General features: G+C 39.5%; 1 protein-coding gene across 1 annotated transcript; it reads left to right on the top strand.

Moving 5' to 3' along the window:
• The first annotated feature begins 1389 nt into the window (after positions 1-1389).
• Positions 1390-13082, top strand: prdm2b (PR domain containing 2, with ZNF domain b). The gene is made up of 4 exons (XM_079844413.1): positions 1390-1489; positions 6081-6194; positions 6655-11312; positions 11401-13082. Exons 2-4 carry the CDS (start codon positions 6176-6178, stop codon positions 11425-11427), a joined length of 4704 nt encoding a protein of 1567 aa, XP_079700539.1. The 5' UTR covers positions 1390-1489; positions 6081-6175; the 3' UTR covers positions 11428-13082.
• The last annotated feature ends 435 nt before the right edge of the window (positions 13083-13517 follow it).

The following is a 13517-nucleotide window of genomic DNA, read 5'->3' as shown; positions in this document are numbered from 1 at the left end:
TGATTACGTTATCAAACAGCTGATAACGTGTTCCCGTTTGCCTCCTCCGAGTCAGACAGCTGCCTTCTAAAAATCAGTATCCTTAGAAAGGCTTTGAACAATTTAGAACGTCAGTGGAGAAAGGCATAGTTCATTATAACATTGTAATATACAACATATACATAAGTCACCCAATTTTTCATATCAACAGAAAAATATACCAAGATAACCTGGCTTCTCTTGAGACTCCACTGCTTCAGAGAATAGTTAATGATATGCTAAAGCCCGCCCACACGTTTACATGATTGGTTACAAGGTCGTTTGTGACATCAGAAATGCCACAATTCCATTTTGTCATTGCAGTTTTAAGGTGAAAATACTCAGCAACGGTGTTCACTAATGACTTTGCACATGGTTTGTCTTAAAGCATATTAAAAACGCCACATAGACATATGAACATTAATATCTTACACCACAGGGGTCTTTAAATGAAAATGCTAGTGTACTAAAGTAAAAATGTCTTAGGTTTGCTAGTATTAACTTAATACCACTATTAATGTTAAATGTTTAACGCAAAGAGAACCATATTCAGTTGCATTTACTTGTGTGGTGCTTTTCACAATAATTAAATATGAATGAGAATGTTGCAAAAGGCAACAGTGACGACGAGGAGAAACCATCTAGGAAAGTACAACACAAATACAAACTGTTCTTAAAAGCTTGTACATAGCAGGGAAGGAGAAATGAACACTTTTATATAATTTAAGTTATTGTTAAAATAGGGCTGTCAGTAGAATAATCATGAGTAATATCATGATTGTGCTGTGGGTTTATTTTTTTTAATTAATATTTAATTTTTCACTGAAATTTTACCAGCAAACCTTTGCAACCCCCCTGTTTGAAAACCCCTACACTAGTATATAAATGCACTCAAAGGTAATAGACATGGACTAAATACAACAACAACCCTCATTTTAATTTCATAGCATGGCATGGATATTTGAAAACTAGTAATCTGGGACAAATATAGAATAATCATAATAAAAATTGCTGTGCTCCTGCTTAAATGTATGCACAGTAAACTTGTTATATGTAAATATTTTATACATTTACCAGTAGAAATTAAAATTCTATTGTTTTTTTTTGTTTGTTTTTTTAAATGCATCCCCTTCTACTTTTATTGTAGTTGACAGATGAACAAAGCATCTTTAGCTTCAATTAAAAATGTTCTAATATTCTTAAATGAGCTTTCTCATACTGCACCCTAGTTTGTTATTGGGGTCTGTTCCTAAATGCCTGACAGAGCGTCAAGGCCTAGATAGTATTTCATCCTATGGCATGCCAAAAACCTCGACTCTGATTGGTCCGTCTACTCTCCGTCAGCCAATCGGACCCGACGAAGAACTTCTCGTGTGGTACAATGGGGAAGACAATCCTGAGATAGCAGCTGCATTAGAGGAAGAAAGGACTAGCAACCTGAACAAGAAGAGTTCACCTAGAGCAAAGCGAGGTAAAATGAAAACACCGCCTCTTACTGCTACTACCAGGAGTTATTTTCGATAAAAATGTCTAATTAATGTCCGGGAACATATGTTTATTCTATTCGGAAGTATTCGCAGTCGCTAGCTGGAGCTAGCACGTTAGCCACCTGGCTATTCGCCTATTTCATAGGAAGAATATTTAGAAACATGAATTATAGATGATGTTCTGTTTTAAACGGCTTTGTTAAAGAGAAAAAACACTCGGAACAGAGCCAAAGTGCGTTGAACATATCGTACTCTTCCTCATGTTGATCGGGTCAGTTAGCCGCCTTGCAGACTCGAACCTTGTTTCAGTTTCTCAAAATCTAATGAACGTCTCGCCGTTTGAGCATCACGGGCACGGTCAAGCGTTCGATTCAGATCGTTTGAAAGGTTAAAACCCGCCTGTGATGCCCAAACATGCCATCTAGATAGACAGCTCACTAGGTTTGGAGACACAGCCCATGACTGTCAGGGATGACCTTCGAGACCCTCCTCGCAAAGCATTTTGAATGAGACCTAAATGAGCCATAAAATAAACACAGAGAGTTTCACCTCTAAAAGCTCCAAGTATGAGAGTCTGATTTGTTTGTTCGTCCATAGCTCATTTGTCACACATCACTGCATTAAGTTTGATGCTTGTACGTAATTTGATAAACATTTTTCTTTTGTAATTAATTGGTCTATAAAATAGTACTCAAATCTATTTGAGTTAAAATGTATGTATTCGGTCTGACCTGTCCCCCAACTGTCTAGACTGTTTTAATGACTTTAAAGGACATATGCCCGACCTAAACTCACTGTTTAGGAAAAGGAAAAGAGTATTTGCTGATCATTTCATTGAGTAAACGGTCATTTGACTTTACCCTTTTCAATGACAAATGCAGCTAAATGCATGAAGGTTCAATTTAGCTTGTACTTATGCCCAACCTTACTTGCTTAATATTACAAGTATTTCTTGAAATATTTTACATGTTAATAGCACAATATGTAAGATATTTGGATTAAAATATCCAAAAACCACTTGTACAATGTTATATATTTTGTTGACTTGTGTACTTGCATTATCTCGAATGTTTAAATCCAGAGAAATAAGCAATTTTTACCAGGACACGGACTGTGTCCGTGCGTCGCCTATCAATTACATCATACCTTTTATTTTATATAAATAATGGAAACAAAGACACTTTATTATGTGATTTATTAGACATGCGAGCAACTGTTTGGATACGTTCATCGACAGAAAACTAATCATTGTTATAAAGCTCAACACAGTTAGTCTTATTGTTTAAATCTCATTTTCTTGACTTACCGCGAGTACCATGTTTTACCATGCCTAATACTGATCTAGCTTTCTGCAGTGTGCAACAAGTGTCTCATAGTTATCACCGAGCGAATGCACAGAGTAGCATTATAACAACTTTCAACATACTCAAATAATGTATAATATGATAAAATGGCGCTGCGTTACCCCACATACGCATGACCGGAAGAAGCGAAAACCGTTGTCATAATAAAAGCTCTGCGAAATCAAGGTGTCTTCAAACTACGCCTTTGTTTTGAATAAGCGACCTCCTAGCGGCAAAAAGTGACATAGTGGCTTAAATGATATTCGAAAGTTTGCTGTTGGGGAAAATTGTTAGGAATTGAGAAAAGGATGTTCTGTTTTTAGTTTGTTTTAAATTTGGTTACATAAGTTGGAAGTTTTAGCCTAAATATTTAAATCCCTAACAATTTATAGACTGTTTAACAGTGAACTTTTTGATGTTATTAACATGTCAATACATTGTAACTACCGGTATGCATCAATCCTTTATCTGACAAAAAGCAGGGTCAAATGGCAATGCGTACATTAAGGGCAGTTGTAATTACTATGTTTCGAATTTTGTTTGAAAATGTTCATGGTTGTGTACATGAAATAGTATTAGACTAGCATTTGAGGACCGAGTTGGATGTGGATATGTGGGAATGACTATTTTTGACAAGCTTGGTCAGATGACCAAGTTAGCAGCATGTGTCTGTTTTATGAATTGGGTTTTGTATAAGATGTTCGCAAATGACCTTGTCACAAGGACAGCAGCTGATAGCTGGTTTCTTTGCTTAGCTGCGACAATATGTGATCCATTGTGTAAATGTATATAAAAGCGTCATTAGCCAACATTTATACGCCACTAAAAGGAAAGTTCACCCAAAAAATAAAATGCTTACTGTCATGTCACTACAGGCCTGTATGAATTTTCTTCTTCTGTGAAACATGAAAACAATTTCTTCTTTTTTTTAAGGATGTTCTTTCATCCATACAGTGAAAGTCAATGTTCTTCAGAATATATTATTTTGTGTTCCACTCAAGAGTTCAGTCATACAGGTTAGAAACAACATGTGAGTAAGTAAATGATGAGCGAATTTTCAATTTTTGGGTGAACATGTAATTCAGTAACAGTTGATGCACACTACGTTCAACATGCAACTGAGATATAGATTTTATTTTGGGCATTAAAAGTGTGAAAAACAAGCATTTCTTCAGCTATGTCAGCACAATGCTGCAGTTACTGAGAAGTCAGTCTGGTTTTGTGGTGAGCTGCTAGTTTAGAAAAGGCGGTGACATACTTGTTGTGTATCTTGCAGGTGGAGCTCTTTATTCTAGTTAATGAACCAGATGTTCTTAAAAAAACTTGTTTTTCACTTTATATTTATTACTACTTTGATAAAATATCATTGGATTAAATTATTGTAGGTTGTAGGTATGGATTCTCTGATCAATCGGCCGTCATATTCTATCACTCGATCGGGAGTCACTAAAATAGGCGGTTTCAATAAACAATGCGTTTTAGCCTTGATTTGAAGACGCTCACTTGTGTCAAAATGCCTTAAGTCTTAAGTGAATGTAAACCGGTGTTAAAGTGAAAGCAGGCTAAAAAAACTGTTGCTGTCCTTGCATTCATTTTAATCAAACAGTCTCTCAGTAAATCACTTGTGAAGATTATGCACTCTTTTTGTACATTTGATTACTTTATAAAACTTGTATTTCTATTTCTAGTGCTTGAAGTTTAACGCTTGATTGTTGATGGTGAGCAACTATTCAGGACAGCCACATATTTTTTGGATGAAGAGGAATAGACTCTCCCCACAATGCAGAAAAGCTTGAATTTATAAAGAGAATCCTGCCTTACCCACTTAAATAGGGCGTAGGAAGGAAGGACACAAATACTCAGCACTTGCTGAATAATTTTCCTAATCATTTTGGTATCCGACTACTAATTTTGTTCATTCAGGTGTTGCAGTGTTTCAATTAGTTTTTTTCCTCAGTCACATATTGGACCGTGTTTAATTACATCTAATGGGCTTTTATTATGTTGAGTTTGACATTTAAAGGATTAGTTCACTTTTAGATAAACTTTTGCTGATAATTTACTCATCCCCTTGTCACCCAAGATGTCCATGTCTTTCTTTCTGCAGTCGAAAAGAAATTAAGTGTTTGATGAAAACTTTCCAGGATTTTTCTCCATATAATGGACTTCAATGGGCTCCAAACGGTTCAAGGTACAAATGACAGTTTCAGTACAGCTTCAAAGGGCTTTAAATGATACCAGACGATGAATAAGGGTCTTATCTAGCGAAACGATCAGTTTCTGCGAGAAACCGAGCAGTATTTATGCTATTATTTTACCTCTTATCAGACGAACGTGATCATCTCTGAGCTCAGCCATAACTTCCGCTAAGTGAGGTCAAAATACGAGCCTGGTCATAGATATATCGATCGTAGATGCCTCATTCTACTGATCCGTGCAAGCGCTAATGAGGCATCTACGTATACATCTATGACCAGGCTCGTATTTTGACCTCACTTAGCGGAAGTTATGGCGGAGCTCAGAGATCACGTTCGTCTGATAAGATGTAAAATAATAGCATAAATACTGCTCGGTTTCTCGCAGAAACGGATTCGTTTCGCTAGATAAGACCCTTATTCATCGTCTGGTATCATTTAAAGCCCTTTGAAGCTGTACTGAAACTGTCATTTGGAGCCCATTGAAGTCCATTATATGGAGAACAATCCTGTAATGTTTTCATCAAAAAAACATAATTTCTTTTCGACTTTAGAAAGAAAGACATGGACATCTTGGATGACATGGGGGTGAGTAAATTATCAGCAAAAGTTTATCTAAAAGTGAACTAATCCTTTAAGCCTTGTAGGCTCTTTAATAAGCCAGAGTATCCTAATAATGATAGTGTTTTGTATAAGCCCTGTTTTTAAAGGCCTATTCATTTTCACTGTAAAATTAAAATGATTTGTGCTTATTTTTGATTCTCAATTAAAACCACAATCTACAGCATTACTGTAAATAATGTCTGTGGTATTACTTATGACATTCAACAGAGCGCTTAAATAGTTTTTTTATATAAAGATTAAATAATCAGGATCGTTATCGGCAATCAGGAAAAATCCTGATTGGAGCATCCCTAATGAAACTTTTTTTTTTCTTTTTTTTATTGCTTTTTTGCTGGCTTTAGTGAGTCTTGAGTTTTTTTTTTTTTCTTTCTTGTTTTTTTTTTTACTAAAAACAGATTTGTTTCTCCCTAAAGCAAGGAGGAAGCTGTCGGAAAAAGGCAGACAGGCTGATTTGGGTGGATTCTGTGAACCGAAGAAATCGCGTGCCGCTGAACCCTTATTCACAGAGATGCGGGACTCAGAGGAAGGTAGGATATGCTCTTCATCAGCCTCTGGCAGCGATTTGTGCTGTTCACAAGTATGTTTAGCTCAATCATAGTATTTTTATGGTTAACAGTAGGGCTGCAATTAACAGTTATTTTGATAATCAATTGCCATTTATTTCTTTGATTAAATGGATTAAAAAAGCCACTTTTTTATTATTCTTGTTTGAATGAAAAGCTTGATGTTCTAGATCCTGCTCAAAATTGTCTTCCAAACAATGTGCAAATTGAATGCTATGAAAACAATTAGTGCAGGCTGTGTATACAGTACATTATGTACAAAGAGGTTTAATGCTACATTGCAAAATTATTGTGTGTGTATGACATGTAACAGAATTATGTGTTTAGATTAATGATTTTCAGCTTCTCTAGTCAGTTTTCATTTGCTTGAGCAGTTACAAACCATTTTGGGTAGTATTTTAAATATATTTTTCTTGTGATTCAGGGCTTAATGGTGAGGAAAGACCATCTTCACCTCCAGAGTTGCAACAGGAGAATGCAGTTTCCCAGTCATTTTCTACAGAAAGTGAAAACCCTGTCCAGTCTCACACAACAGAGATGGACCAGAGGGAAGGTTTGGATGAGGAACATGCAAAGGTTGATGGACAACCGCAGCAGCCACAGTTAAATCCGAGCCCACAGCACCCCTCTGAGGCAGAATCGGTTGATGGGAATGAAAAGTCTCTCCTGCAATTAAATTCGGGCAGCCCTGCAGAGGAAAGCTCTGAAAGTCCACTGTGTGATACAGAGTGTATATCTTCTTTAGCGAATCCTGAGTTGGAGGCAGATGGGGATTTTGAGGATGACCCTCAGGGAGGAACGTACCCCTGTCAGCACTGCGAGCGTCATTTCTCAACCAAACAGGGCCTGGAGCGCCACACTCACATTCACACTACTTCAAACCTTCAAACTCATACATTTAAGTGCCGGTACTGTGCCAAGCCCTTTGGCTCTCAGGTAGGCAGGCGCAGACATGAACGTAGACATGAGAATGGGAGTAAAACTTTAAATAGGCCCGGGTCACTCAGCGGAACGGCGTTTCTCCACAGTCCTACAATGTCCAATGATTCTGCTACCTCTGGCAGTGTGTCCACTCCAAGCCACACAATAACTATGAACACACAGAATGGTCCTCCTCAGCAACCCTCTGACAGTTTGAAAAAAGAGCCTGGTGTTGATTCTGACCGGCCTTTTGTATTAGATGAGAATGGGGAGTCAAAAGAGCTTCATCCTTGCAAGTACTGTAACAAGGCTTTCGGCACACACACCAACATGCGCAGACACCAGCGCAGAATCCATGAGCGGCATCTAATGCCGAAAGGTGTTCGTCGGAAAGGTATACTCCTGCAGGACGGCTCCTCCCAACACCAGCAGCATGAACAAGGGCAGCCTGTTTTGCTCCAGGAAGAGTCACCAAGTGCCAGTCCACCACCTATTTATGTGCCCAGTGTGGAGACCGAGGACGAGGGAGAGAGGGAGGAGTGTATGGTTGATATCTCTAACAATATTTCTGAAAATCTCAGCCATTACATCGATGGAAAGATCCCATCTACGAGCACAGTGAGTAACTGTGAGGTCATCGAGGTTGATTCAAGCACTGCAGCATTATTTGGCCTCGATGCTCTCATTTTGAGTCCCAAACAAATTACTCATGCTCTTAAAGTTGAAACACGGACTTGTCCAGTGAAGGAAGTTTCATGCGTGGCTCAGACAGCTTCTAAAAGGCGAACTGCTACACCACCGCTGCTGCCTGCGGTGAAAGTGGAGGCAGAAACGGTGTCCTCCTCTTCCTCACTGTCCTCCCCTTCCTCTCAGTCCTCTTTGTTGGTAGGAAACATTTTCTCCCAGTCAACCGAAACGTTAGCTTTTCAAAAGGAGAAAACCGTTTATCTCTCTCCGAAACTCAAACAACTACTACAGGCCCCGGACGGTCAGAAACCAGCCATAGGTCTAATTGCAGATAATAGATTGACCACCCCACTTTCCGTAACTTCACTGCCTGCTGTCCAAGGTAGGTTTAAAAGAAGAACTGCCTCCCCTCCCACAACTTCACAGAGTAGCCCACCACAAAGAAATGACAACATAAGCTCTGCAACTGGGGTTTCATGTTCTCTGAAGGTGCCAAAGATTGAGAGCCACTGCATGACGCATTCTTGGAGTTTGTCCAGCAGTGATCATGGAGACACTGAAAGCCTGACAGGAAAAGACTGGTCTCCTTCAAGAAGTGGAGGGAATTCTTGCAATCAGCAGCCCCTTGACCTTTCGAATTCGTTCTGTAAAAGAGACAATAGTGTAAGCAGAGCATCTGGAGAGGCTGTGCTTGACTTAAGTATGAACCGTAAAAGTCCTGTTGACCATGAAGTAAAGACATGCTCAGCCACACTTCCGCCACATGTGAAGAGGAAGAAACCTAATACCAGCATTTTAGAAAAAGTGTTAATGAACGAGTATGCTGGCCTAAACTCACCCGGAGAAGAAGGATCCAACACTCTTGGAAGCCCTGACGCCCTTTCGTCTTCTGAGAGTGCCACATGTGTAGCCCCTTCTAGCCCTGGATCAGAATCAGAGCGCCTTCCTTGTGAATCAACCTCTCCTCCCTCCCTGACCCCTATGACTATTAATCCATCCTCTCCATCTTCCTCTAGTATAGCTTCATCTACTCCCCCTCCTCCAGTCTTACCCACTATGCCATCTCCTCCACCTTTATCATCGCAGCATTTTCGGATGTCAGACGCCTTATCGCCATCCCCTTTTCCTGTGTTGTCCCCTAAAATGTCACCAAAAGCAGATGATAGTTTAGAGGAAGTGTCTGATTCATCTGCATTAACAGAATCATGCCATGACGCATTAAATTCCATTGTTAATGAATCAGGCCAAACTGCTGAGCAGTTAGACCCTGCGATTTCTCCACTGCCTCAGGATGCAAAAATACATTGTACAGCAGATTCTTCTTCAAAGTCAGAAACACTACTTGAGGGCTCAACCCATGATTCTAAGCCTCAGTTTTTAAGAAATGCAGACCAAGCAGGTTCGTCTCACCTAGAGTGGGATACTGCTTCTGAAACCAGCCAAAGCCATTCCTGTGAAGGAACTCTCCCTCAAGACCTCAATATTAAAACAGAAGGCCGACACAAATCAAAGTCTTCTCTTTCTACTGTACAATCAACTCCTAGGGAATCTTCACCGAACTTCCTCAGCGAATTGCATTCTCCAGACAAGAGTTCAGATGTTGATGATAACTTGGTTGTAGAAGATGCATTGAAAAAAGAGGAGCCCCTTGATATTACAAATGGAGCTGACGTTTCACCTGGGACTCAAGTCAGAAATTGTGATGAGGTTGAAACGCCAGAGCGAGAGACTTTTGTTAAGAGTTTTGTGTGTAACGTTTGCAAAGAGCCATTTCGCTCTATCAAAGACCTTAGTGGCCATATAATAGAGCATGCGTCAGAGTGGCCTTTTAAGTGTGAGTTTTGTGTGCAGTTATTTGGCAATGCCACTGCGCTCCTCGAGCACCGCTCCTCTCTCCACGGGGTGGGAAGAATTTATGTTTGCTCCATTTGCTCAAAGGAGTTTGCCTTCCTCTGCAATCTTCAGCAACATCAAAGTGACCTACATCCAAGTCAGAGTTGCACTCACACTGCTGTTGAAAACGGGAAGCTCAGACCTCAGAACTACACCGATCCTTCTTACGCAAATGTGGAGAAAGATGCTGTTGTTGACTCAACTGCTGAGGATTCTTCTGAGGAGCACAACAGTGACACTAATAAGGTGGAAGAAGAGGAAAATGGCCATGAGGATCCTACAGAAGAAATATACACTACAATAAAGATTATGGCATCTGAAGCTGGTAAACCAAAAGGTCCAGATGTACGGCTTGGCATTAATCAACACTACCCCAGCTTTAAGCCTCCACCTTTCCCGTACCACAACCGAACACCCGATGGCTCGGTTCCCTCCGCCACTAATTTTACCACACACAACATCCCCCAAACATTTAGCACTGCGATCCGGTGTACCAAATGCGGAAACAGCTTTGACAACATGCCAGAGCTACATAAACACATATTAGTTTGTGCTAATGCTAGTGATAAGAGACGCTACACCCCTAAGAAGAATCCCATTCCTCTCAAGCAAGTTGTGAAGCAGTCTCCAAATGGTCTTTCCACCACAGGAGCTTCTACTGGGCAGAATGCCTTCCGCAGAATGGGTCAACCAAAAAGGCTGAACTTTAACCAAGATATAACCTCTAAAGCAAAGTTATCTGCTCTAAATAAGAAGAAAAACCAGCTTGTCCAGAAAGCCATATCTCAAAAGAACAAGTCTGCTGCCTCTGCAAAGAAACCGACAACCCGGGTAAAGGAAGAGGAGACTCATGAGGTCCATGCATGCCCATACTGTAATCGAGAATTCACATACCCAGCCAGCCTCGCTAAACACATTGCTTGCAGTTGTCCACAAAGACCTGTTGCCAAGAAGTTGAATAAAGGTGCACTGTTGCCTCAAGACAAAAACAGGAGTCTCCGAAGTCGAGCCACCGAGTCTGAAGTCAAGCAAGAGGCAGGTTCTGGATCAAGTGCAAAGCCTTTGGGGAAAACCAGAGCCCGGAGCTCTGACCCAATTGAGAATGAAGCTCCACCAGCAATTAAAGGAAAGGAACCTCAGGTACGTACAAAGAGGCCAGCCTTGAATATGGACAACTCGGCCCCACAAACAAAGAAAGGCAAAAAGAGCAATGAGCCACTGACTTCCATAACTCCTGCAGTTGCTGATGACTCTTCAACACGACCACCATCTAAAATTCAACGTGGATCTAAAGACGTTGTTGTCAAGAAGAAGGAGGTTGTTGTCAAGAAGGAGGTTGTTGTCAAGGAGGTTGTTGTCAAGAAGGAGGTTGTTGTCAAAAAAGAGGTCGTTGTCAAGAAGGAGGTTATTAAGGAGGTTGTTGCGAAAACGCACCAGTCTAAAAAGGAGGAGCGTTTTTCAGCAAGGACACGGGAGAGAAAAGGCGGACCGGTGACACGCAGTGTACAGATGGCTAGTGCTTCAGCTCCTTTGGAAGTGAAGACTGAAGACCTCTCAAACCATGAACCAGGGCAGACTGAGGTAATGCAGAATTTCATTGTTAGCATTGATATAATGTGTTAGTAGTTACATTTTTATAGTTTCTTGTTTTTCTGTGTTTTTTTTTCAGGAGTCTCTATTGAAGTTAGCCAGGTAGAACGCCACTTTCTCTAAAGGACTGCTTGAGTCTAGGACTGGAAGGGGAACCTTTCAACTAAATTGGATTATCTTGATCGTAGCCTGAATGTTCAGGGGAACCAGGAGTTGTCTCCCTGCTCATCTTTTGTGTTGGCCCATTGGAAGTATCTTCTCGGTGCACTTTTATAAATAAGCCTTTGGATGTCTAACCCCTCCCCAAAAATGGACTGGACAAAAGAATATGCTAAATAAATAAATCTCAATCAAGCATAATATTACTAATATAAGTAATATTTATAAATGTTGACCTTCTGGTTTAAGATATTGCAAGAGGCAATCATTCAACAGTTTTTCTTAGGCTGATTGACCCTGTTTAATCTGTAAGGTTTTCGGATCCTGCAAACTCGTAATGCATGTGCTTCTGTATACAGTATGATTGGACTGATCCTCTCTCCATGTCTGTACTCCATTTTGACCTGCTCCTCTTTTATTGAGAGAAATTATTTGAAGAGTATATATGTATATTTAAGTAAATGTAATCCTCCACAGGGAATGTTTATCATACTGAGACTCTCACAATCTGAGAGGCTTTTTTGTTTTTACTTTGTTGTTAATGTTTTAGTTTATTTTGACATTGAATTCAGCTGTTTGATACAGTCAGAGTGAGCAGGAGAGAACGGTTTGCTGTATGTAAAAGGTGTTCCACCTTCACCTGAACCAGCCAAAACCGTAAGCCATTTTTTTTTCTTTTCTTTTCTCTGTTCCTTTTGTAATCTACAGATTCTACAGCAGGGCTGCTGGCCATTAAAATTACACTAAAACTTCAACTGGGAATGACAAACTGTCTTCTGCACTTGCATGAGATGAATTAAAAGTTGTAAGTGCCATTATTACAACCCAAATTATGTAATTTGCATATTACATACATATTGCATATTAGTGATCTGGTCAGTCAGGTTGCTTGTTTCTATGAAAAGCACTTTATTTAGGCTAATTTGCCTTTTATGGATATCTCAAAGTTTGAGGTGATTTTACAATATGTGATGACACCTGCTTGAAAACTATAAAATCACCATTTTCACTGGTATATTATACGCACGCACGTCATACCCTGAGGCAACCTCAGAAATTTGCTTCCGGTCGATTAAGACCTTGGTAATGTCGCATTATTAGTATATTTAGCCGTTATTGCCATGACACCATCACAAGCACTCAGATTCTTTGGTAACCGAGCATTACACAAATGGTTTGTTTTTATCGTTTCTCATTTTTATAAAATGGATAAGGCCTCTGCTTCAATAGAACATCAACTGCTCTTAAAACCCGTAGTGGTCTACCTCCTGGCAAGCTTTGAACTGATGCGTTTTCTGCCTTCGGACAGCGTAATCCCTTTCACTCCTAAGCCTGTCTCTGCCATGTCATTTCCACTTTACAACCTGGACAATGAGGACCGGGATCTAAACAAGATCTGAATGCTTGAAATGTTTTTTAAGCAAGGAACTTGAAACGATATTTCTTTTTCTTTACAGAGTTTCCACCTTGCAGTATGTCTTTGCTGTCCTGCATTGATATATTTTTGGGAATGAAATGTTGACCGTGTTTTGTGATTATGAATAATAACCTTCACAAATGTAAAATGCATTGTCCTAATTGATATATAAAATGTTTTTTTCAATGTATAATTGATTTTAGCTTTTAGTTTGACTTTAGGTGATACTAAAGAATGTATCCAGTAGGGCTGGGTATCGATTCAGATATTTCGATTCGCAAGCTTTCAAATCGATTCGATTCTCGATTCAACTCAATGAATATAGATTTAATTCAAATAGCCTACTATATTTATTAAAAAGAACAGTGAACATGAGTTTACAAGTGGGTAATTAAAAAGAAATTAAGAGCCACAAACCTGTATATTAAATTCTTTTTATTTTAGGTACACTTGGGTAGGCCTACATTAAAACAGAACCCATCTCTATATTTCAAATGCATACAATTATGTTAAATAGAATACAATTTTGTTTTTATGGATATTTTGATACACTTATTCTAAAACATAAAAAGGATATTGGATGATTTTCAGTAAAGGACAAGCATTTCTTGCGATTTAGC

This window comes from Gobio gobio (assembly GCF_949357685.1).
Source record: "Gobio gobio genome assembly, chromosome: 19".
In the NCBI taxonomy this organism is placed as follows: Eukaryota; Metazoa; Chordata; class Actinopteri; order Cypriniformes; family Gobionidae; genus Gobio; species Gobio gobio.
The sequence above is the reverse complement of the archived record's forward strand: the minus strand, read 5'-3'. Positions and strand labels throughout refer to the sequence as shown.

What these genes read in the sequence shown, in the direction of transcription:
- prdm2b (XM_079844413.1), top strand. An exon ending in ATGAACCAGGGCAGACTGAG is followed by an intron (nt 11,313 to 11,400) that starts GTAATGCAGAAT and finishes TTTTTTTTTCAG; the next exon opens with GAGTCTCTATTGAAGTTAGC.